General features: G+C 44.6%; 1 protein-coding gene across 1 annotated transcript in view; it reads left to right on the plus strand.

Moving 5' to 3' along the window:
* The first annotated feature begins 3,307 nt into the window (after positions 1-3,307).
* IntS2 (integrator complex subunit 2) overlaps positions 3,308-24,777 on the plus strand; it is a 51,683-nt gene continuing 30,213 nt past the window's right edge. The window contains exons 1-13 of the mRNA XM_077654558.1: positions 3,308-3,687; positions 3,818-3,956; positions 6,905-7,007; positions 8,068-8,181; positions 9,172-9,302; positions 10,166-10,351; positions 11,177-11,352; positions 14,140-14,337; positions 18,142-18,325; positions 20,310-20,432; positions 22,074-22,299; positions 22,769-22,893; positions 23,275-23,530. Coding sequence (XP_077510684.1) covers positions 3,383-3,687; positions 3,818-3,956; positions 6,905-7,007; positions 8,068-8,181; positions 9,172-9,302; positions 10,166-10,351; positions 11,177-11,352; positions 14,140-14,337; positions 18,142-18,325; positions 20,310-20,432; positions 22,074-22,299; positions 22,769-22,893; positions 23,275-23,530 — 2,266 coding nt within the window. The 5' untranslated portion in view covers positions 3,308-3,382. The remainder of the gene's footprint in view (positions 3,688-3,817; positions 3,957-6,904; positions 7,008-8,067; positions 8,182-9,171; positions 9,303-10,165; positions 10,352-11,176; positions 11,353-14,139; positions 14,338-18,141; positions 18,326-20,309; positions 20,433-22,073; positions 22,300-22,768; positions 22,894-23,274; positions 23,531-24,777) is intronic.

Below are 24,777 nucleotides of genomic sequence, written 5' to 3' on the forward strand. Positions count from 1 at the left end.
GCCAGAAAGTGGCGTCGCGGAGAGGTGTTGAGCGCGGGTTTTCAAGGCTTATAGGTGCGTTTTCAGTTTCTGCGAACACAGCAGTGGTTGATGCTTTCAACTTAGTAATTTCTCGAAGTACACGAGCTCGCGTTGGCAACGTGCGGCGTATTCAGAGAAATAGTTCGTCACTGTGTATTCTATATGTGGTTAGTAGTAAATAGAAAGCGTCTCTGCGGCCTAGCCAGAATGATTTTACTTCGGGTAGAGTGAACGAGAAGATAGAGTGTGTCAAACGAAAGCCGAAAAGTGAGGCAAAAAGAGGGTAATTTCCGCTAGGATCGCTGCGAACGTTATCCTTCTCTAGCTGTCTTTGTAAGGGCAGCAGGAGGAAAAACGCTAAGGCACCCGTATGCTGTGCGATGTCAGTGCACGTTAAAGATCCCCAGATGGTCGAAATTATTCCGGAGCCCTCCACTACGGACCTATTTGTTCCTCTCTTCTTTCACTCCCTCCTTTATCCCATCCCTTACGGCGCGGTTCAGGTGTCCAACGATATGAGACAGATACTGCGCCATTTCCTTTCCACCAAAAACCAATTATTAAATTATTATTATTAACGCGCGCTGCGTGGAGTAGTGGTTAGTGAACTCGCTTCACACGCGGAAGACCAGGGTTTGATTTCTGCTGAACGAACTTTTTTTTTATTTTAGTTTAAATCGAAGTTTGTTTTAGGGCAAACAAGCCGTGGTAAAAAAAAAACCTAACCGAAACCGAAACTGAAATTTGTGAAGCGCTGTCTTGCTGCTGCCGTGAAAATATAACGGCCCCAGAATCTCCGTGCCACCTGCAGCGCCAACTTTGAATGCGCGTTTAAAGCACACCCGACGTTACTCTCCAAGCTCCGATCTGTGCTTTTAGCAGATGGGTAAGACAAACACTCCTTTCAAACAGTGCTGGGAATTATTTCGTTCAGCTTGACGTCTTCGAGCTGCACAGAGTGCGCCACGCAGAAAACGCTGTCACTTAATGACGGCCAGCTGTGGGGCGCGAGTTGATGCATCACTGAAAAACTTCGGCGCAATCAAGACAACCGAAGGAAGAAAAAGACAACACATGCGCACACTACCAACTGTTTATTGGAACAAAAGGGGCACATTTATAACCCTCATTCACCGTTCTATCGCTCACAACCCAGTAATATGAAAAACAAAACGCAAAAGGCTTATCTACAATTCGCTTAAACCCCTAGCTTATGTAAAGATTGCACAAAGCACTAGGTTATAATAGAAAGATAAACCAAACAAAATCTTAGCAATAGCAGTGTCACTCAATCTTAGCAAAAGCAGTGTCATCCATTCGACGCAAAAGCAGTTAAAACCTTAGGCGTAAAAGCAAACTAGTTGAGCTAGAGGCTCCGTGCAGTGGCACGTAATTCTGCAACCCTAGACTCTAACCTCGCATCGATGAGTAAGGGCTTGTAGAGAGTGTTTCTCTGTGTGAGAATTGTCTTTGTCAGTTACAGTTTGACCGTCTGTGTGACTCAACTTGTAACGCAGTTTGCCCTTGTACATACTGTAAATATATTCTTTGACCTTCATCTGCACATCTCCCTCCATCACCGCCGAACAACAACGTTTGGAAGGATCTGCATCCTTCCGGAGAACCCAACGAAGCATAAAAAAATACTAAATGAAAATAAAATAATAAACACCATAATAATATAAGCCACAACAACAGCCTCATCCAGGTTTGGGAGTCGAACGCCGGAGAGGAAGACACTGATGAAGCAGCAAAATGGTGGTTTGAGCTAGTTGGTACATATTCACATAGCGCTTGTCCTTGTCTTCCTTCTCTGTTCTTGTTCCTAGTCGCAGCGCTGGTGAAATTGTGACTGATGAAGCAATGAAGCAGCATGGCAGAGCGAAATGCCAGGAACAAAAAAACAGGAATAAGAATAAAAAGAGAGAATGGGGCGAGATTAGAGAAATCGCGCGAAAGGAAGGGGGGGAAGGAATGCGGAAGCCAAGGGTTCCTGAGAAATTACGGCAAGAGCTTCAGGGCATAAGGAAAAAGTAGAACGACAAAGTAAACAAAGAAAGCAAACAAAAAAAAAGAGACTGTAGGGGCAAAGCTCGGGTTGGGGTGAAGGGACAAGGTGAAAGAAAGGATAAAGCGGCGATATGAAGCACTGAGAAAACGTCTTACCGCGTACAAGGCATTTTTAAATAATTACGCCAGTAGGTTGTATAAGTTTCCTTCGGATATGTTGCTCCCTGCTAGCTGGTTGCACGGTTTTAAACTTGTGCAGTGCGGATACGTCTCTGTGTTTTCTATCTCTTGCAAATTTCAAGCCATTTTTTGCACGTTATATAGAACACATTTTTCTCAGCTGCCGAGCATAAAGAAGAATGTAATTGGAAGGGGCACGTGTACAACCCTCACTTACCATGTGACACCACTTTTATGATTATGATGTGGCCTTTATGATATAAAAGAAGGGGATCACATGCATTAGTGATTGCTGTAGCTCTGCGAAATAATGAATTTGCTATCTTGAAACGTTTTTTGAAGACCTGTGCATCCAAGAATTCTCTCTACCTTTCCGGCGTCCTACTCCCAAACCTGGGTGGGGCTGTTGTGGCTTTTATTACTTTGTTTTGATTTGCTTTTACGTCTAAGTGCTGGCGTTTCGGCGGAGCAGACGTGCGCTCACCGTCTGCTGACATACGTACAGGTGCGGCCAAAAGTAAACGGAGCACGCTATTGCCCCCCCCCCCCCCCCCCATTTTAACATTTTTCTATCGCTTCAAAATTGAGACTGGCAACTGTGGTATGTGCAGGCTAGTAGTAGACGATAGTTCGCTTTCTCATTAACAAATAGTGTATTAGTACAAATGGAGTGCCCCGTTTACTTATGGCCGCGCCTGTACGTGTCGCACTGTGCGTAAAGTGGGGACAGCGTCGTGTCCCGTTCACCAGAAAATCCGGTGTCGGCGTTGTGAGCGAAATATAACGAGTAAATACAAGGAGGGGGGTACTGCGCACAAAACTAAGTGGCTGATAAAATTCATGTAAAATTCTGATGCTCGCCGCCGATCGTCTGCAAGCGTGCTAGCAGACGACAAAATCCGCAATTTATTTGTAGTTTCGCACAAAAGGGTTCAAACTCTTCCTATATAAGCTTGAAAAGTTAATTGGCATTTCTGTGTTTCAGTAACAAAAAAAAAACATACAGTTTTAAGGCTTATGGTGATTCGTAGTTTGCTTTAAATGAAATTACACACCCTCTCTCTGTATCCACAGGTCCCAGAGTGATCGACATCAATCGATTGCGACGTCTGACGCTGAGAAGTCATGTTCAGATGTTCGCGTGCGGTTCGTATTAGTCCAGCCGCTGACAATGACTAAAGAAACGTACGGCACGAGCTTAAAAGCGCCAGTTTCCTCTAGAGCGTACGATGCAATACAGAATGTTGACGTCGATAGCCTAGCCACGCTGCCGGAATGGGAACTGCGGCCTCTGCTTCCCTGTCTCGTTCGTATGGCGTTGTGTTCGCCACTGGATCAGCGCAAAGAGTGGGCCCAGAAAAAGAAAACCGTGCTCAAGATACTATCCGGCATTGAGCTGGTCAATTCGTTGGTAGCACTGCTGTCCATTGATTTTCACGCCCTTGAATTGGATGTCAAGAAAGAACAACAACTTCGGTAATAATAGTGCCACGCGCTTTCTCCCTGCCTCCGCGCTGTCGGCTTTGGGAAAAAGCGTACGATGGCAAGGTTTGGTGATCGCTCAGCAGTCATCGTGCGAATGCATTTCTTTATTTTTGTTTTTCAGGTTGAAGCTTGGAGGTCACTCCGGAGATAGCATATTAATATCATCGCTTCAGAACTCCTTGGCGCTGGAGTTTGAGAGGAGCGACGCGGCTAGAAAGCTGCGACTGGTGCTTAGTGAGCTTTTGGCTTTCATCGCACAGGTGAGCGCTGCTTAGTCATTTCATGTAAAAGTTTCACGCCGCCTTTAATGCTGGTTGCTGATGCACGGCCGCTGTGTGAGATGGTGCGCTTGGATCCCGATACCCGGTGCCTTAGCGGTCTGCCGGGGTCTGCGAGAAAAAGCTGTTCGATGAAACCTGAAATTTGTTACAAGCAGCCAGATAGCAAGATTTGGTGGGTTAAATAGGGCTTTTGCTTGAAGAAATTCTTTAATAATTAATTTGCTATTTCCATAATTTAGTGAAAGGGTGTGCAATGTAGCTGAACCTTGTCACAGCTAAACAGCTTATAACGAAATAATGGATATTACGAAGGAATGACGATTCCCCCAGGAAGGTCTGTCAAAACGGGCTATAGCGAAGCTACGGCCATAACGAAGTAATCGCCAGGCCCCTTCCACTTCGTTGTAACGAGGTCCACCTGTATTGTGTTTCTCGTTTAGAGCATTAGTTAAAATTTTTACAGTTAAAATATTTTTCTTGATAGCACCTTTCACTTTCTGTGAACACACATAAGTGTTAATTTTTAGTTTGTTTTTGTTTTGTTTCTAGTTAACCTTCAACCCCTTATGGTGGAAACAAATAATATTAGTAGTATTATTATTCATTACCATTTATGCATACAATAATAGCATCACCTTAACCACTTCCATACTCGTGATGTTATTGACGGAGCTTGTTACACATCCATAACATCCTATGACTTGCCGAGGATAGTATGTGACAGCACTCTTGCTTTCATTTATAAGCAGTTTCCTGTAGGAGTGTCGCACGTATTTGAGGAATGGTGCCTGTCTGTTTAGCTGTACAACCTTATTCGAATTATATCCTCTCTTATGCCAGCCAGGACCACCTGGTTCCAGCAGATCTCCTGAGCTCGTCACTTCTGGTTAAGCTACCCTCGATTGTGTTGGCTTTCTCTTGTTATCTATTCTGAAGGTGAATACACACTTGTAAGTCACAAAGGGCAAGCGACTGGTGGTGATTACTGGATAGGGAGCAGGTTGACAGTGCCAACAGTTATACTGGCAAGCACAACGTACAGGTAGCTTTCCTGAATGGTCTCGTTCGGAATGAGGGTTGTCAGTCTTGACGATTATCGGAAACAAGGAGCCGGACGTAGAACAAGTTTTTGTACACTTCAGAGGGCTCTGAAATACCTTCCAAGGAGAGCATATCAACTTGCTCAATCACTGCATTGTGTTGTGATGAAAACCTGAGCCAAATACTACACTTCTACGTGCAGCAGAGAACCCACAATCACGCGCGGAAGTTGGTGAGACATTTCCAGCGGCTTTTTCATGCTCGCACCGTCCTCCTTCGTTTGCACCTGCGTATGCAAGTTGAGAGGTGGCTATTGGTTAGATTCTTTTAGACGCCAGCTAGCTACTATGGCCACTGCCAATATACCGCGTAGCTCCGGTGGATCACGAAGCTCCACCCAAGGAGTTGGGAACGGTGAAGGAGCGCCGACCTTCCAGCGCGCAAAAAGTGGCGAGAGGAGAGGGAAAGGCACGAAGATGCTAAAATTCAAATTTTTACTACAGATAACTCAGCTTCTACAAAACGCATTACAAAAATTCTTTCTGGACAATATTCGTGAAGCGGCGTGCTTTAACATTCCAGGCATACCGCAACTTTACGAGAGCCCTTTTCAGAGTCACAGCTGATTGATCTGGTGCTTTGTGACTCAGGGTTGCCAGGCTGAAAAAAAAAGAAAACGTTCTGTGACTGTCTCTTTTTGGCCAATGTGATCACTAGTGACTGTCGCTTTTCGACCAGAATGGTTACGCAAACTTGAAAGTGTGAATTTGCCTTAAAACTGTAATAGACGATGGGTTGTTGGTTTTGCATATTAATGGCTTGCCCATTCAGCAAACGCTATGGAGCATAGACACCCAATTTTTGGTTGTATAATTTTTTTCTTTGTAACATTGTCTAAGACAGCATGGATCACCACATGTTATTTACCTACAACTGCTAAATAATTTACGGTTGAATATTTTCTCTTCTGCTGTTTCAACAGCTTGAATGATGGCTGTGACATCAGAGTTCAGTATAGGTCATATGAGACCTAAAACTGTGATATAATTGCTGCTTCATTGTTTTATTTCCCTACAGTGCTAGAGCCAAAATGAGAACAAATGAAGAAGCAGTGATAACGCTGCAGTTTTTTTATGCCTCAAGTGATCTACATTAAACTTCCACGTCATAGCCATCATTCAGCTATTGAATCCAAAACATCACCAGAGAAAAAATTCGATTATAAATTATTTAGCGGCTGCAGGTGAATATCAAGAGGTGATCCCTGTGTACTAATGCCTCATTCATCGTCACAACGAAGAAAACATGCAACCAAAGTTTGGTGTCCACACTCCTTGAAGTTCTTGCCTTTTTCTACATCCCTGCTTTACCACTTCCCGAGTGTTGTTCGACACCGGGCATCATTGCTTTGTTATTCATGAAACCATGAGTGCCATGATGATGCTCCACACATGGCTTGTATGGCACAGGTTGAACAGATTTTAGCAATGCTCCTGGTCTCCAGCGTGGGAGCCATTTACTGATGCAAGTGCAAGCCATATGTAGACTGGACTTGTCCATGTCTACCCTGCATGAGAATACAATGTTAACTACTTTCATATTTTTGTGAACTTCTTATTGTACCAGTCAGAATTACCAGGTATGGAAAGCATCAATATGGGCACATTACTTTAACGTCGCACCTTTCCTGATGTTCAAATACTGTGCTGCTTCATGAGCAGAGGAGGCTGTGCAGAAATTGTCACATTTAGGGGAAGAGCTTGTGTGCGCTCATTGTGCATTAGTCTGTGTTACAAATTATGGGTGCTTATTGGGTCAGTTTATCATGTATCGTGCTTACAAACCTCTGCAGTGCTTTCATTGACTTCGCTGTCTTGCATTGCTAGGTCAAGGAGAACAGGAGTGAACTCGGCACAAAAACATCAGACCTTTTTGACAATGATGTCTACTTGGACGAGGTGGCTGACGTCATGTGCATCGCTCATGCAGGTAAGGGTTTGCTGCTGCTTGATAGCACTTTCAACAAGTGACTCAGAAATGGGAGTTCTATTGACTATTTCCGCAGTAACTCTAAGGCTTAGAGGGATTGAACACTGAATTTTAAGTGCCCATTTTTTTTTGGCATACCGAAAAGCTTGCTGTATAAGGTGCTCGATTCTGCAATAGTTTTCTGAGAAACACTGTAGAAGGCTTTTACCAAGAGTTTTTCGATCAGTGCATGTGCCCATTTTTATGTATCCCGATGCTGGAAATCATTATCAGCGATTGTGATGGCGATTGCACATCGGCAAAAGTGATGTACTAAAAACTAACATGAATGTCACTCGCCGGAGAGTAATCAGACATTTTTAATATAGAGTAGTGTCCATTTTAGTTTCCATACCCGAAGCTGTTACGGCACAGTGATAGACGTCTTGTCAATGAAAGTTTTGGTGGATTGTGGTTTCCGCTTCTTTCAAGAAGTGTAAAACACTGTGGCGCCATCCAGTGACAAAAGCTGGAAGTACATGGCTGACAATGTGAAAGGAGCATTGCTTTTCATCAAACGGTACACATGAGGGGGTTTAAACTATGATAAAAAATGTTGAATGCCCCTGAAAGAAAAAAAAAACACAGTGCACTTAAAAGAAATCGGATATATTTTACCAAGATGTGGTCACATGGAGCGATGCACTAATAATGGCAGGGTTTCACTGCAAGGTGGCATTTCAGTTTGTTCAATGTGATTTTCAGTTCCAAATTGAAATTATAAATTTATGTTTCTTCAGTATTTGGTGCTCAATTCTTACAATATGAGGCACAATCTTCTCATTTTCATCATAATCTCATGACGTGGTTTCATCGATCCCTTTAAGCTATGTTCTGTTGGGATAATACTATATTATTTTCTGTTGGGCTCAGTACATATACAGGGTTCGAGCTGAGCTAGCCCAGTGTTAAGTATTTGATCCTTGTATACAACTTTCTTACACAACCATGTTCCCAGCTGCCTTGGTATCACTTTGTTGAAGTGGCGATTTACTGAAAGGTGCTACGACTGTTCTTTCAGAGCTTCCAGGAATTCTGCACATTCAGGACATTGCAGAGACACTCATTCACCTCAGGAATGGCCCGGACCTCCTGTGTCGACTCATCGCCAATGCTCCCGACAGCTTTTCAGAGGGTGAGCTACATTTCCGCAGTGAACTTGCTCAAGTTCAAAATTCAAACCTTATTGCCAATCTTTTCTTACGCCGTGAATTGGGGATGTCATTTTAAGCACACAGTGCTTGCTGGTGAATATGGCAGGCAGTGGAACATCATTGCCAAAGTCCGGATATAAAACAGAAGCTTCCGGAAGTTAAAATCCAGTTTCATGTATGCATGCAACTCAACATTATAAGGAAAAAGAAAGCAGTGATATCAAGCAGCTTGAATAAAGGATGCCAGCGTGTACTAACAACATGTAGGCACAGGACAGAGCTCTCAGGTCGTCTTTTAAGAGTCATGTGGTCACTTTAATATACTGTTCAATTTATGAAGCAGCATGCTGCCATTGTTTAAGGTTTTTTTAAAGGGACATTGAGGGTGACTCGGTCCCATTTGTGTTCTTAGTAAAAATTGGTTCTGTGGCTCTTTCTGAGTATGTCAGTGTTTTTCTGGCAGCAAAAGACGCATTTTTTGCTGAGAAACGCATTTAAAATTTTTCTGCTCACTCACTTCAAACTCATGATGTCGACACCGAAGAGGACTTCACGATCACTGTTTTGGTGTGAAGAGTGGCGTCACCTAGCCCCTGTGGTCTGCATAAAGAAAGAATGTTTTGATGCACTGCATTTACTTCTGAGTAAACTGGCCATGGCGACATCTGTATTTCAATTTTTGGCCTTTTCTAGCTTATAAAAGATCCATTTTCAGGGAGAATAGAGTCTTCGTCATTAGAATGAGGCAATGCTTTGATACTGGCCAATCACAATAGTCTTGAATATCTCTTTAATGCTGTTGTTTTAAACTCATGTAGGTCAGGTTTAGCTCATCGAATGTTAAAGGTACATGATGTTATGCTTTCTCCCTTTAGACCTGTAGCCACCTCCCCCCCATAGACCTACCTATGGGGGAAGGGGGCTTTACAAGAGGTGGTAGCTGACCAAGCATGCTTTTTTCTTTCCCGTAGTGTGCCTTGCCCTGATCTCCAATGGTGACAAGCAAGATGAAGACACAATCGGCGGCTGTGTGCGGATGCAGGCATTACATTTGCTGTGCAGCATGAATCCGCCGCAAGCACTGGTGGTACGGGCAAAAGCGGTGAGCTCACCTTCTTTTATGTGGGCTTTTGCATGGCATTTAACACTTACATACATGAAAGCAGCTTTTTTTTTTTGTAGAGCGAAAGAGGTTTCAAGAGTTGCTTCACAGAGTCGTTGCTTGCACTAGCTGCGTGGTCAGATTAAGAATGTTGTTGCAGGGAGCATTTATGCTGCTTGATTCAGTGCAAGAACTGAATGGACAGCTTTGTTTCTTTATCCCATGGGCTGCTGCATTGGCTTAGTGCATACATGTGGCTCTTCTTCGTTATCCTTGAGAAGACTGAAACTAGTTTGCTGTACAGAATTTTGCAAATTGGCAAAAACAAGATGTGGGTGATAAATGGCCCTTGGAACTTGCTGCTGTTTTACTTAATGGCTCTCTCATCGAACATGAAGACTTTTTTGTGTTCAGGCTCACAGTTGTTGTGCCAAAGTGAAGATGCTGTTCTAGATGAAAAAAAAGTTGCACTTCATATAATGTCACATCAGCTTTAGCATCAGCTGTTTATGTGTAAGGAGGATGTCGAAGAAAGACTGTGCCATGAGAATATGTTCAGGTCACTTGGGTGACTTGGTGATACGAACTGCATGCTCATATGACTGACGACAATGGCTCATGACCTTCCATGTGGTGACATCAATTTGCAGCTGGTGATCATGAGGTCTTGGAGGGGTCTGGCTGTAACAGTTGATGCCATAAGACTAATTTTTTTCCAACATATCAAGTCATCCCTTTTTGCTGCTTTAATATTGCCAGGTTACCTATCTAGGAAATTATTTTAGGTCAGTAAGTAATGCACTTTTTTGTCTTAGGCCCCACAGTGCGTTACTTTTTTCCTTTTTTTTTTCTTGTTGGGGCAGGTGGAGCTGTGCCGCATGCCCGGCTTGTGTGTGCTGCTGACCTTGGATCACTGCCACAGCACGGAGCAGCACAATGATGAGTCCAACTCTGCTGGAGACCTGGTGGCCTTTGTGAGTGGCCTGCTGCTGGGCAGCGACGACAAGGTCCGCACCTGGTTTGCCCAGTACGTGCGCAGCTGCCAGAAGGTGAGCAGGGGTGAAAAAAAGGAAAGAAAAGCTTACTGTTGAACTTCATGTAATGGAACACTAAAGAATAGCTGAGGAACAGTAGCTGCTTTCATGTAAATTTTACGGTTGCAAAATTGAGATGCTGTAGGTAGAGGAGGATGCTTGCAACTGTTCTGAAACTGGTGTTTTCTGCCAAACTAAACCGTTGTCTGCATCAAGGAAGCCTACAATTAAATGAAACAAAGGAGAGCATAGGGGACCATTTCTATATTTGTATTTTCATTAATTTGTGGTGTTTATCAATGGGAAATCAGTAGTGTAATTATTTTTTGGCTGCAAGATAATTGCCTTTTGTATGTGATACAAAGTTGAGTTGTGAGAAAGTGAAAGAAGGGGGCAGTTCCTTTTTTCATTAACCTACAACGTGATGTGATGTCATTGTCACCAATGACTGTTCTCCTTGTGTATTGCCTTAAAAAAAAACTGATAAAAACACTGTAGTTAATGTCACCACTTTGCTTCATACTAGAATCATATATAGTCATGACCTTGAAAACACTCAATAGTGCATTTATGCCTTAAGAGGAAAGAGGTCCCCCCCCCCCTTAAGTGGTCGAAAAATGTGTCTTACAGTTTTGCATTTCAGTTCAGTTCACATGTCAAAGAATCACAAGAAAGCTGGTAGCTGGCGTCAGCGGTGCCTGTGTCAAAGTTTCATTATTAATTGAGATCAAATGCACAGACTCCTGTAATAAACGTTTGCCTATGGCACGTGATTCTTTCTTTGTCAAAAGAATGTTTTATAGTTCCTCTGTTTGGGCATGTGCTGCCACCTTGCTGCAGAAGGGGGAGTCGGGCAAAGGCAGCACCCTGCAGGCCCTGCGCAAGGAGTTGCTGTCCCGGCTCCAGGGGCTGCTTCTCTCCAGCTTGGAGCAGCACGACCTGCCCGACTGCCGGGTGGTGCAGGCCAATGCCCTGCTGCGGCTCTTCTGCGCCCTCCGGGGAATCGCCGCCCTCAAGTCAGTCCCTTCCCTCCATGCCTTTTTTCCTGTAGGCCTTGAGTAGTATATGTATTAGGCGTGCATGTGATCTAAAGGCCATGTAGTGTCTGATACCACATGCTGTGCCGGTCATCCAATGCCATTAAATGTGTTGCTTTCCAAACTCGCACTACCAGCATAATTACACAGTTGTGCTCACATGAGCAGGAGGCACACTAACAATTGCTTGTAACAGGATACATACATCCAGAAACACCTGTTTTCCTGAGCGTGCGAGCATCATTACCGCACCCTCCATAAGTGCTTTGCATTGGTTTCCACTCATTTTTCATCATATCAGGAGCAAAAGCTGTAGGGTGTAGTTCTCGTTACACTTACACCCCCCAGCTGCTGAGAATTCTTACTCATGTCCCATGTCAATTTACTTTTGCAGTAGGTTTCCTTGAAGGCTAGGGTGGTCTGCAATGGCCTTAGATACTGGCACCCAATTCTCTATACTGCTGGAAAGCAAGTATGGTTCGCACTAGAAGTTCGCAAATTATATCAAGTTTTTGTCTGCGAAGTGAATTGGAATATAATAAAAATTTGTTGCAATTGCAATTCAAATGAAATATTACTGGATAGTTTCAAATATCGAAATATGCAGTTTATTTAAAACAAATGGCTCTTCACAAAACACGGCTGTGAAAAGGAATAGATGTATTGTGCACACATTTTACCTTACTGGTTATCAGCATAATTTATTATATCTTTAGGCCTACCAGCATCATTAAAGAAAGGAGGGTGAAGGAATCTTCTTGCAGTAATTGCAATTAAACTTTATTCCATAGACTAGTAACTTGGATACGATTCTTTTGAATACAGTAGAGCCCAGCTACAGTAAACTTGGATATTGTAAAAACTCTGAAACAGTAAAGTGAAACTGCTTTGAGGAGAAACCAACTTCTGAAAGTCCTTGGGGTGCTGCGTGCGGAAGAAAAAGTAAAGATGGCTATGATCGCAGAACGAAGGCGGCGTGGGTCGCTGAGTAAGGAATTATACTGTAAAAGTGCAGTGAATGGTGGGGAAAAAGGTGAACATTCGCAGCACAGCAGCGCGAAGCACAGGGAAGCGGCGGTAAGAAACAGGAGCGGCGACACCTCTACTATGTCGCGCACGTTTCTTCACTATTGCCTCTTGACTGAGGCTGCGAAAAATTACACTGTGTTCATGCAGAACTTTGATGTTTGCATGGAATCGAACTCTTGTTATATATTCGTAGCTGCATTGTATTTGTGCAAATGCGTTACTTCCACAAGATGCAAACAAAATCGAAAACGTGATAACATGAGATATGATAACTGCAAATAAATAATTATCACTTAAAGGGGCAATAAGAGCTGGATGGAAGGTATATTTGTGAGTGTTTCTTTTACAAACCAATGCTGTGTTTAGTAAGTAACCAGTTAATTACCAGGGAGCATCCTCAGAGCCACGCCGTCACCAACAACTGATTATAAAGACCCTGATATAGTAAAGATTTTTGCTAGTTTGAGTCACTTTACTATAGAGGGGTTCTGCTGTATCATGATTGTATTCAGTGGAGAAAGTTTGGTATGACAGTTTGGCATGACAAAGAAGTTTACTGAATGTTGTCATGAAGCATTGCAAGGTGGCCAGATATATCCTTACCTGCGGAGTGATATCAGAGGTTGCTATCAAAACAGTACAAAGCAGTGCTTTGCTGGCAAAACAAGAAGCCGGCTCATGAAATGGATGAAAAGCGGCAGCTTGGGCTACACCTCAGGCGGTACCATTCCTTTTATGCCCCTTCGCAAAGCCTGAAGACAAAGCGATAGCTGTGGAAGCCCCGCGATGAGCCCAAATGCCATTGCAACCTGAAGGTGTGAAGACAAAACTGTTCCGTGAGGGACAGAACGTTCTGTATTCAATGCACTCTCTTTTTGGGGTTTTGGGTTGTGTTTAGACTATGTTGCTTTTTGGTGCAGCCTTGTGCATGAAAGCAGTCTCCGTGTTTTTGTTTTCTTTTTTTTTGGGGGGGGGGGGATTTTTTTCTTGTCTAGTTTAGTAGTTTTGCGAGAATCCTTCACGAAAAAAGTTTGAGGGTCAAATTTCTTTTTTGATATGGAGGTTATAAAATAAGTTGAACTGAAGAATTGTGGTTTGGCAATCAAAATTTGCTCATAAAGTTAAGTAATTTATAATGCTGGAGGTCTGGCAGCGCGTTGGAGTTTTGAAACAATTCTTTCACATCTTAGCGTCTGTCCTATAATAGTAATGGGCATTTGGTGCTGTATTGGCTGTACAGTAGGTTTTTTGTTCTCTTTATTTTTTATGAGTATAGCTGAATACAGTTCCTGGCATGTGAGAGGTCTTAACTCTTACTCACCCTGCTTTTTGTAAGTAGATATTTTAATGATAGCACAAAGCGACGTAAACCGTGTGTCAGTAAGAGCGCATGGGCATATTTGTCAGGGCCCTTTTGTAGCAATTAGAATTTTGCGGGAAAATTTATATTCAGTGGCTCAAAAACTGCTGAAGGCTTATCGCTTGAAATGAATGGAGTCACAGTGCGTTAGAGATGCATGGATATCTGTTCTCGCACTATGACATTCATGCAATGCCTGTCTCTCAAACCTGCAGGTAAATATATATTCATGCCCTCTTTTTCAAATATTAGCAATTTTTAGTGAATACCGGTTCAGTCCTGTCTGTGCCTGTACTCTAGACTCAACTTTGTGCTTTGCGATGAAAAGATAAAAACCTGTAGATGTACTGTTTAAATCTGCAACATGCACTGCGCAGGTTCACAGAAGACGAGATAGTGGTGCTGATGCAGCTACTGACGTCTCACCCTCCGCCGAGTGCAGCGGGCATTCGCTTCGTCTCCTTGGGGCTGTGCATGCTGCTCGCTTGCCCGTCTCTGGTCTCCAGCCAAGAGCACGAGCGCCAGGCCACACAGTGGATCCGCTGGCTCATGAAGGAAGAAAGCTACTTTGGCAGGTGACGTCAGCCACTGTCTCTCAGCAGCACAGCAAGAATCGGGGGTATTGGCCCTCTTGACTCAATGCAATAGATTGCGTATGCTTCTGGCAGCTCGAAGCTAATGGTATGCTGATGACCTCTGGTGGCAGGGGAAAGAACTTTCTGCACATGTTTGTCATGGCTTTTGTGGTGTGGGTACTTGTAATGAGGCTGTTTGGCTAATTATGGAGCTCATGCAGAAGCAATAAAACATACCCAGGGGTCCATTTTCTCACCACGAGGAAGTGAGCAAGGAGTTTACCATGTTTCTAAATGAAGGCACAGCGCACGAAAGGCGGGACTGAGAAAGAGACAAACACAGCGCTGACTTACGAATGAAAGGCTTTATTGCTCGCACGCAATAAATAGGCGAAAAGGAGCACAATCAACAGAAGAACTGCATCAGTGATGATTGTCAAAGAACACAAAAAAGCACACAATCACAACCTACACAAGCGAACCTAACTGTTAAGATAGTCAATTTCTTTTTGTGTTAGCGCGACGGAAGGTTTGCTGACGCAGTTGTAAAGTCCCCGGTGAATTAAAAGAGCTTCCACGATTTCCCGCGTACGTTGGTCCTTATGTTTATACAGTATTTTAGTACGGCCGAAAAAAGGAGTGCATTTACAGGATAGCCAATGTATAACCAAATTGCTTTTGGGGGGGTGGCTTTATGGAGCGTTTATGCTCACTTAGGCGATCATTAAGGCAGCGCCCTGTTTGGCCTATATAAAATCGCCCACAGGATAGCTCTATCTTATAGACAACATTTTTACGGCACTGCACATAGGGTGATTCGTGATTTTTTCCGCATTCGGCAGGGGTGCTCCTTCACGGTTTACGGCTTTACACAAGCGCTGCAGTTTGTTCGGGGCAGAAAAGATCACTCTGACACCGGCTTTTCCTGCAATTCTTTTCAGGTTATGTGATACCTTGTGCACATAAGGTATCACCGCGTAGTTTCGGTTTTCTGCTGCAAGGGAACTCGTTGTTTTTGTTCTGAATTCGGCAAGAATTTTCTCCGCTACAGCACGCAGGATGTGGTCTGGAAAGCCGGCCTTTTTCAGCCTCATGATCTGGCTTCTGAAGCTAGATTGCATTTGATGGGAACATGACCTGGAAATGGAATTTTTGAGGGCGGCTGTCGCGACGCCTCGTTTTACTATTTTTGAATGAGAGGATGAGTAAGATAGAAGCCCTTTTTGTGCTCGGGGCGAGTAGCACCAGCATACCCCTTCGTCGTACATCATTATCTGTAGGTCCAGAAAGCGAATGCCGTCATGATCTGGAACTTCCATCGTTAGTTGAAATGGTTTTAGATTAGATCTGAACAATGTGAGGATGTCACTGGCTTGATCTGCAACACTGTGGCCGCTCCTTAAACTAAAAATCACTAGAAAGTCATCAACGTAGCGGAACACACGTACCACTGAAGATCCAAGTAAGGCTTTTTGCAAATGTTGGTCCAAGGAAGCTAGTAGACAGTCACTGAGGAACGGAGCGAGACCCGAGCCTATACAGACGCCCTCCTTCTGGATAAAGTGGCTGCCGTTGAAAGACACGACTGTCGAGCGCAGATATAGATCTAGTAGATCAAGGAGGCTGGCAACGTCAATTCCGCAGTGGTTTTGGAATTTGGTGGCACCGTACAGGCCAATCGCTTGACTCACGGCACTGTGCACGGCATCTTGAGGGAGGGAATAGAACATGTCCTTGATGTCAACAGACAAGGCGCTGACATTTTTCAAAGGCTTCTCCTGGAAAAATTCTGACACAGTTGCCGGGCGGCGCACAAGGAAAGGATCATTGATAGTTAGTTCTGAAAAACAGTTTTTAAGGTATGACACGAGGGCAAGTTGCCAGGTGCCCTTTTCGGTTGCAGTAACCCGGAAAGGACATTCCTTCTTGTGGGTTTTGGCTGAGAAGAAGCATTGCAAGCTCGAGCCGGTGCTTTTGTTTACATTGGTTGCCAGCTTGTCCAAGCCAAGCCTTTCACACCTGAGCAGTGCTTCCTTTTTTGCCTTATTCGGCCGGAATTTTTTCACAAGCTGAAAATTTTCGCTTATGGCATCTTGAGCTTTCTTGTGGTAAACAGCCGACGGGAGGACGGCAAAACCGCCTTCTTTGTCGGCCAGGACTAGCTTGAGATCGGAATTTTTTAGAGAACTGGTCAGCTTGTGTAAATCCAAATGGTTTCTGTTTACCTTTGTGGTGGGAAAGGATTCCACTGAGTCTAAGATGCACCGGGCGGCGTCTGTCTCGTCCTTTGCTCTTCCCGCTGTCTTTCTTGCCATGGCCAGTAGCTCCAGTTTACATAGTGAGGGTGCTGAGCAGAACTTCGGTCCTTTTTGCAGTATTTTCAGATCGTCTGCGTGGATGTTCGGGTTTCCCACGAGGTGAACGGTCTGTTCCGCTTGTGCCTGTCGCTCTTTCTTTGGGATCGCAGCCCAGACTTGTCGCCACAGCCATTCAGTGCCGAGTGAAGCTGCGCGTAGTTCCTGGCTGAGACGTCGGGAGGCACCACCTGGGGGGGGGGGGCATTCTGCGAGCAGGCAACGCGCAGGCAGTCTTTTAACAGTCGAACATTCCTCCACGCTTCAGTACGCGCAATACGGCAAACACGTAAGCCATGGCCTAAAGAAGGTGGGAACGGTCCAATTAGGTGGGAGACAACAGGTGGGAAATACAAGGTATCACATAACCTGAAAAGAATTGCAGGAAAAGCCGGTGTCAGAGTGATCTTTTCTGCCCCGAACAAACTGCAGCGCTTGTGTAAAGCCGTAAACCGTGAAGGAGCACCCCTGCCGAATGCGGAAAAAATCACGAATCACCCTATGTGCAGTGCCGTAAAAATGTTGTCTATAAGATAGAGCTATCCTGTGGGCGATTTTATATAGGCCAAACAGGGCGCTGCCTTAATGATCGCCTAAGTGAGCATAACCCCCCCAAAAGCAATTTGGTTATACATTGGCTATCCTGTAAATGCACTCCTTTTTTCGGCCGTACTAAAATACTGTATAAACATAAGGACCAACGTACGCGGGAAATCGTGGAAGCTCTTTTAATTCACCGGGGACTTGACAACTGCGTCAGCAAACCTTCCTTCGCGCTAACACAAAAAGAAATTGACTATCTTAACAGTTAGGTTCGCTTGTGTAGGTTGTGATTGTGTGCTTTTGTGTGTTCTTTGACAATCATCACTGATGCAGTTCTTCTGTTGATTGTGCTCCTTTTCGCCTATTTATTGCGTGCGAGCAATAAAGCCTTTCATTCGTAAGTCAGCGCTGTGTTTGTCTCTTTCTCAGTCCCGCCTTTCGTGCGCTGTGCCTTCATTTAGTACCATGTACCGACAAGCCCAGACAAACACCTTATTACCATGTTTACTCGTATATAATGTATGCACTGTTTTTTCCTGAACAGGAATATAAACTTTTCTTCATATTTATAAAGTGGCATTATCGAAACCTTGTTACTCAACTTCTATAATAGGCAGGATGGTAACTTTACCCTTATTTCATTCCTTAATGTCAAGAGAAAATTTTAGCAAAGTCATTGCAACAAAATTTCTTGAAAGCTCTTGACAAAAAAGGTGCATAACATATTGCCTAAGTTTACAAGGACTTATTTTACATGAAATTAAATGGCATATTTGAAATTAGCATGCAGAAATGCATTCATAGTATAGTTGCGGCTTCCTTAACAAACATTTTTTCAAAGGCGCTCTTTCTCGCTGTGACATACTGCACCCAGTGACCTTCTTCTCGTTTTGACTTTTGCCCGCAGGACAAGTGGTGTGAGTGCCTCATTTGGGGAGATGCTGCTGCTGATAGCGATCCACTTCCACAGCAACCAGCTGACGCCCATAGCCGACCTGGTGTGCTCCACTTTGGGCATGAAGATCCCCATACGGCCGAACAGTCTGTCCAAGATGAAGGCCATCTTTACCCAGGAGCTCTTCACAGACCAGGTCAGTCAGGCTGACAGGATGAACTAAATACATAATTACCAGCCAGCTGTTAAAGATGCTGTATAATTATAAGTTCCAATTTGTCACTGCACCCCACATCATAGTGAAATGGGGTTTAAGTTCCGGGGTATGGCGTGGGGTTAAGCCATCTTTCCATCTTGTACCGCTGTTCCTGTGACATTGACAACGTCACAGTCTTTGCAATAACGATAGAGGGTTCTGTGGCCTACAGTAGAGGGGGGGGGGGGTTAAACTAGGTTGCTGGGACTGCTGCTTGGGTTCCCCTTGAGCCTAAATCCACGCATGCCTAAACTCCCACTTTTCATTTACCCACTTTATCTTGGGACCAGTCATACGATAGTAATTGCTGTAGCTGGTTTGCTTTATGGCCAGTTATTATTTTTAATTTCGGCATAATTTGAGGGGCCATGCATCTGCATGCTGTTTTTTGCACGCATGTTAGGCAGTAAGGGATGGAATCCAAGACGCACAGCATTCCTCAGCACCTCCTGAAAGCTGTTGGGGGTTGTCCGAAGCTAAAATACTGAAAACCTGTACAGTAGTAGATATGCAGATCGCTGTTTCATTACACCCTCGTGGTTTGTCACTGTAGCCTTCTTTATTGCACTTCTGTGCCTGTCAGAATGTCTAAAAACAATGGGAAGGTGCTGTTGATTGAGTGGTGAGCATAATTGAGTACCTGGGAGTGCCGCTTGCATAGGGGCAGTGAATGCTGATTTCCTGAACTTTAACCAGCCTTGGAGTTCACGTTAAGCAAGCTGCTAGTTAGAAACATAAGAGCAGGAGGGGGACAGTAGAAGTGGCATTTTAAATATGATTTAGAATGTCTTCCGCCACTGCTATTGATGCCATTTATACAATAGCCGACCGATTTTTCAGGCTCCAATAATTCGGACTTGTGTAATATTTCGGACTTTACTGAAAAACCAACATGCACCTCATATGAATGCGTACGTATTGTTGCCACTCTAGTTAATTGCTCACTCTTCATTGCCATTGAGGTGGCCTACAAAGAAGAGTGTGCGAGCCAGGGTGCACAATCGCATCAAAAACGGGACAGGGCAGTGTCTGCTGTTGCTTGGTGGGGTGGTGCATCCAGAGGTGCTCGCTTCTTTTCTTGGGTTTTCTTGGGTATTATCACTTGCAAACGAGATGTGGCAAACTGTGAAATTTGTACTTCAGAAGAGTTAACTGATGGGCTAGCTTGTTTTCAACCATTATATTCATCTCATTTGTGGACCACTGAATTGCCTGCACCGATTGTACATTGCGTTTCTGGCGCGTTAGAATCCTAGGCAGAAGTGGGCATAAAACCAGTCGGGAAACACTAGAGGCTTATTTCATCAGAAAAACGGGACAAGATAGTGTCAGTGATACTTCCCTTGCTCTGCACGATAGAGACATAAATTTTCTTTTACACCTCATCTGTTAACTTTATGTGTGCTCATTTCCAAGATCCTTTGTAAGGTGGTGTCTGCGCAGGTCTGCGAACATATATATTCTTTGATCTTTCCTTGAATAAATAAGTTGTGAGTAGTGGCCCTGTTTAATCCTATGTGTTCCTTTCTTTTATCTGTGTGTTCTTTGCACTAAATGAAATGAGTATAATGTGAAATTCATGATTTTTCAAGCCGGTATTTCAGAGAAGTGTTTTTTTTTTTTTTAAGTTAACAGATTTATTATTAGATTATTCTGACCATTTTCGTGATCTTACCAAGTCTGAAAAATTGGTTGGCAACTGTGTGTGGAAGACGGAGGCAGCTTTTTGCCTCTTTGTGACGTAGCAACGAAAATCTTTTTTTCCCAAACTACTGCCGCCCCCGAGAACAATGGAATGTGGTAATTCAATGAGGCAGTGACTTGTATTTCATTTACTTTTTGTTTGAGCTGCTTTCCATAGTACTTTTTGTCTGTGTACTTTTGTGCTGCAATGTTCCGGTGGCTGCTTCTCTGTCATCTTCAGGTGGTCACGGCACATGCAGTCAAGGTAGCAGTGACACCCAACCTGAATGCCAACACAGCAGGCTTCCTTCCTGTGCACTGCATCTACCAGCTACTCAAGAGCAGAGCATTCACAAAGCACAAGGCAAGCCCTTTTGTACTTTTCGTACCATTATGCAGAGAATGCCTGCTATTTTGATGTAACAGCAGGTCAGTGCATGAAGGAAATTAACTAGCGTGTGTACGATGGAGGGGTTATTAGAAGCAGTAATGAAATGGCCACTAAAAGAAAAAGTTGGCCTAGGATTAGCTTTGGAGACTACCTTGGTTGCATTCTTTACTCCATGAAGAATGGGTTGTTGAGTGAGATACGGTCGTACTACAGTTAAACCTCGATGTAACGATGTATTCCAGTTTTCATAACTTCGCGTCCATAGAACACCATGTATTTTTAACTTCAGTATGATGAAGCAGGTTTTGATACACTTTCAGTGTAGTGAAATTTCATTGCTGGCTGGAAACGAACTGGAGGAAATATTGTATTGCGGGCGCAAGTGATTGTGTGGAGCTGGAGCGCATGCTAAAGTGTGCATTGGAGCGCATATGTAATACGGCCACTGCCTGATTTTTGCACACACGGCGACAGTTGTAGTGGGGAGTGCACCACCGACCACGCTGTCCGGGGTAGTATGGCTGGGGCTGGCACAAGCATCTGCATAGCCTTGGCAGCCTGTGGGGCCAGCCTGCGGTGCTGGCCATTTCGCCCAAAACGGGCGCCGAATGCAACGCGCTGCCAGTGCTCAAAGGCGGCGCACCACGTTTATTGAATTTACAGATGCTCAAAACTTGGTAGGAGGACTGGAAAGGTCATTGTCGTTGGCGCACCCACAAGCTGTGAAGGGGGGAGGTGGTGGTGGTGGGGGGGGCAGATGGCTTGGCGCGCCGGCAGCCACGCGGTTGCAGCAGTGGACGGCGGAGTGCATCGTCATGTCGGCAGTGTGCTTAGGGTGCTTACAAGAAGATGGTGATGACAACAAAACCAAAATAAATCGAGGTTTATTTGTATAGTACTGTCTTGATGATACAATCCCGGTTGACACGATTCTCGGGATGATACAGATTTGTAAAATCCTCTGGCCAGAGTGCATTGTGCACAGTGTGCAGAAATTTGGATGTTCCGAACACTCTCCTGCACGACTGCAGATGGTACAAATGTGCGAGTCTTGACCGCACCCTCGAGCACTAAGTGCTGCCCATACATTGCCAATGCTGGGATCGCCAGTCGTGAGGCATGCACCACGAGCAGTGAGTGGCGGCGCACGGCTCGCACATTGCTGACGTGCGATCACCAGTCACATGGTTCGCCTGTGTATACATTTCCGACGCCGCGATCGCCAGTTGCGCGGTAGTACACACTGCAAGCAGTGAACAACGCTCGGCCTGCACAATACCGACGTCGCAAGTGAGTGGTGGCACGCAGCGGTAAACAAACCCCGTCAGCCAAGAACATATCTGCGTACATGCTTTTCCCATTCTTCTGCAAACAGATTTGTTCGTTTTGGTTGGTACGAAAATTTTTGCAATCCCACAAGATTCATATTGTTGAGATGCTACTGTACATTTATCTGTAAAAATGGGACTGTGCTGCTTAGTTTCTTCACAGCAGTTTGCTGCACATCATATGGAAAGAGGCAGCTGTGCCTGTCTCTTACCTTTTTGACTTCAGCATCAACTGGATCTATAATGTGACCGTATGAGACCTCCTAGCATTGCCATCTGTTCACAGGTGCGCATCAAGGACTGGGTCTTCAAGCAAATCTGTGCCAGCACAGCCCCATTGCACCCCATCCTGCCAGCCCTGGTCGAGGTGTATGTCAACTCCGTCATCGTGCCCAGCTGCAAGAGCTCCTCCCAAGAGACCACCAATGAGCCACTTTCGGAGGAGGAGGTTGCCTCCATGTTTGGCACCTCTCTTCAAGATGGAACTGCCCCCTGCGACAGCAGCAGACCAGGTGAGCGTTTCATAGTAAATTGGCAGGAGTGGCCTCTCTGTCCCATTTGCTAGACTGATTGCATAACCTGGTGCGCTAGCAGTCAGCAGAGGTGACCAGGAAATGCAGCCAATTGTGGCAAAAGCAGAATCTGTGCTATAACTCTCAGAGCAATGTGTACTGATATTTCATGTTCATTTGGGCACTGCCAGTTGCAAGCATTGCCAGGTATTTCTTGTTCCTTTGTGCACTCAGCATAGACTATATGTGTTCAGAATCCGAATTTAAAACTACCTGGATTGAATTATCCACAGCATTTAAATCTCACTGAATTCTGGGGTTACCAGCTAACAGAAGATGGGTGAGGCACCAATACCCATGACATTTAATTTTCTGGGCATCTTACTGAATTAGCTGCATTAGACAGCCTTGCCTTTGTTTAGACTTGTGGGCTGCATCTTTGTGTTTAATATTAGTGGCTTCATTACAGGTTCAAGTTCTAAAGAAGACGCCAGTGACATGACTGTGCCTCAACTGCTGTTGCTGTACTACCTGCTGCTGTATGAAGACACCCGTTTGAACAACATGAAAGCCATTGTTTCCTCTGGCCGTAAGGTGTGTTTCCTGCTCAAGCAAAACCCAGGACTTAAGAAAAACGATCGCAAAAGTTGGCTGACTGCATGCCATCTTGTTCTTTAGTCCTGCAGATATATTTGTAAAGCTGCTTTGCTACTATTAGTAATTGTACAAAACCTGAGGCATTGTGTGCACTTAGAGGGTGTAAAGATTGGTGCATAATCCATTTTGTCAGCTGTGATTTCATCCCATGGTCCCTTATACTCGCCATTTCTTGTGTGCGTTGTCTGTTTGAGCGTTCACTTATTGCCGGTAACATGTAACGTGTAGGGGACTAAGCCACGTTCTCATCTAAAACGTGAAAAAAGTGGTCGCCTTTTCTTTTTTGTTGTCTCCATCTATCTCCATCGTGTTGTGCAGGTGAAGCGGTATGGAGCTGACCTACTCTCCCAGCTTCCCATTCGGTACTTGGTCATGCGGGCACAGCGGGAAGAGCGCTATGCCGGCCTCTTTCCACCTCTGCTACGCCTACTAGCATCACACCACCCACACCTCTGCATGGTGGATGACTGGCTCCATGGTGAAGGGGCCGCTGCAGTCACTGCTTTGCCCCACCGCCGCTTTGGGCCTCGCCTGGGTCCACGGGCACCCTGCACCGTGCCAAGCCTTGGCCAGGGTCAGCCATGCACGAAATCATGTTTTTTTACTGATATACCTCGCTTAACTGTGTCACAGGAGTTCGCTCACATTTTTGCAATACAGTCAAACCTAGCTATAGTGAACGGGTGAAAAATCATAAAATAGGTCGCTATAGCCGAAATTCTTAATATAAAATTTTGTCAGAAACAAACACAGAAGCAGCACAACTTAGCCAGTGAAGGGACAGCAACTGAGGCGACCCTTACAATAAAAACAGAGACCTTTTCTGGTGATACTGGGGGCCACAGAAAACCGAGCGTCATTTAAATTGGCTTCCCCACATAGCACCGCAAGTTCACAGCAGCGGCAGGTAAAGCGCCAGCAAGGGTGGTTTTTCTGTGCTACGGCCATGTCGTGTGGAAAACGGTACATCAGAGCGAAAGCTTTCATTGTTTTCACCACCTATGTGACAGCTGACATGAGCTTAGGATGTTTACTGCAAGGCAGCTGCTGTCCACGCCACTCGTTCCAGTGCGCTATCGATGGATGCGAGAGGTATGAACGCATGCTGATTGCTGGACTGCCAACCCGCCACGTTGTTGTGTCTTCCATGGCACTTTCGAGATAAAAATGCAAATCTTGGCGCAACGCGTGCCACAACACCACGTAACTTGTATGCTGCAGCGAAGTCTACCGCCGCCTGCTGTTTGAATGGACATCACTTTGCACTGGGGAGACCGATATATCTGTTCTATGGCCAACCGTGTTCGATATAACAAGTAGAAATTGCAAATGTTTGCTAAAAATATTTTTGAAGAGTTTGATATAGCCTGTAATTCGTTATATCCTTGTTTGTATATCAAGTTTTGACTTTACTGGGTCATTGCTGTGCTGCTTGTGCTCCATTGCAGTTGGGAAGGAAGCACTACAAAACAGTGTGGATGGAAACCATAGTTTGCTCTCATGTTGACCAGGGTTTTATACCTTGCTGAGGTTAGCTATTTGTGTTGCAGTCACCTCAAATTTTGCAATGCCAACATTATTGTTAGATGACGGTGATTTCGTTTTAATGGTGCAAGGGCAGCTTGGCCAAAGAATGCAGTATCCTTGCTTTTTATTATTTTCTGAAAGCTGAACGTGCTTCTTTAGAATTTGCATTTGCTACACTTTATGGCTCTTACAATCATTCTGAATGTGCAGAACGTCCTAAACGCACTGTGATAGTGTTTGCCTGACCAGCTCTCATTGGAAAAGAGACAGCAGCAAGGAGGGAACAGGCAAGGT

The sequence above is a fragment of the Amblyomma americanum genome, chromosome 2 (genome assembly GCF_052857255.1).
Source record: "Amblyomma americanum isolate KBUSLIRL-KWMA chromosome 2, ASM5285725v1, whole genome shotgun sequence".
In the NCBI taxonomy this organism is placed as follows: Eukaryota; Metazoa; Arthropoda; class Arachnida; order Ixodida; family Ixodidae; genus Amblyomma; species Amblyomma americanum.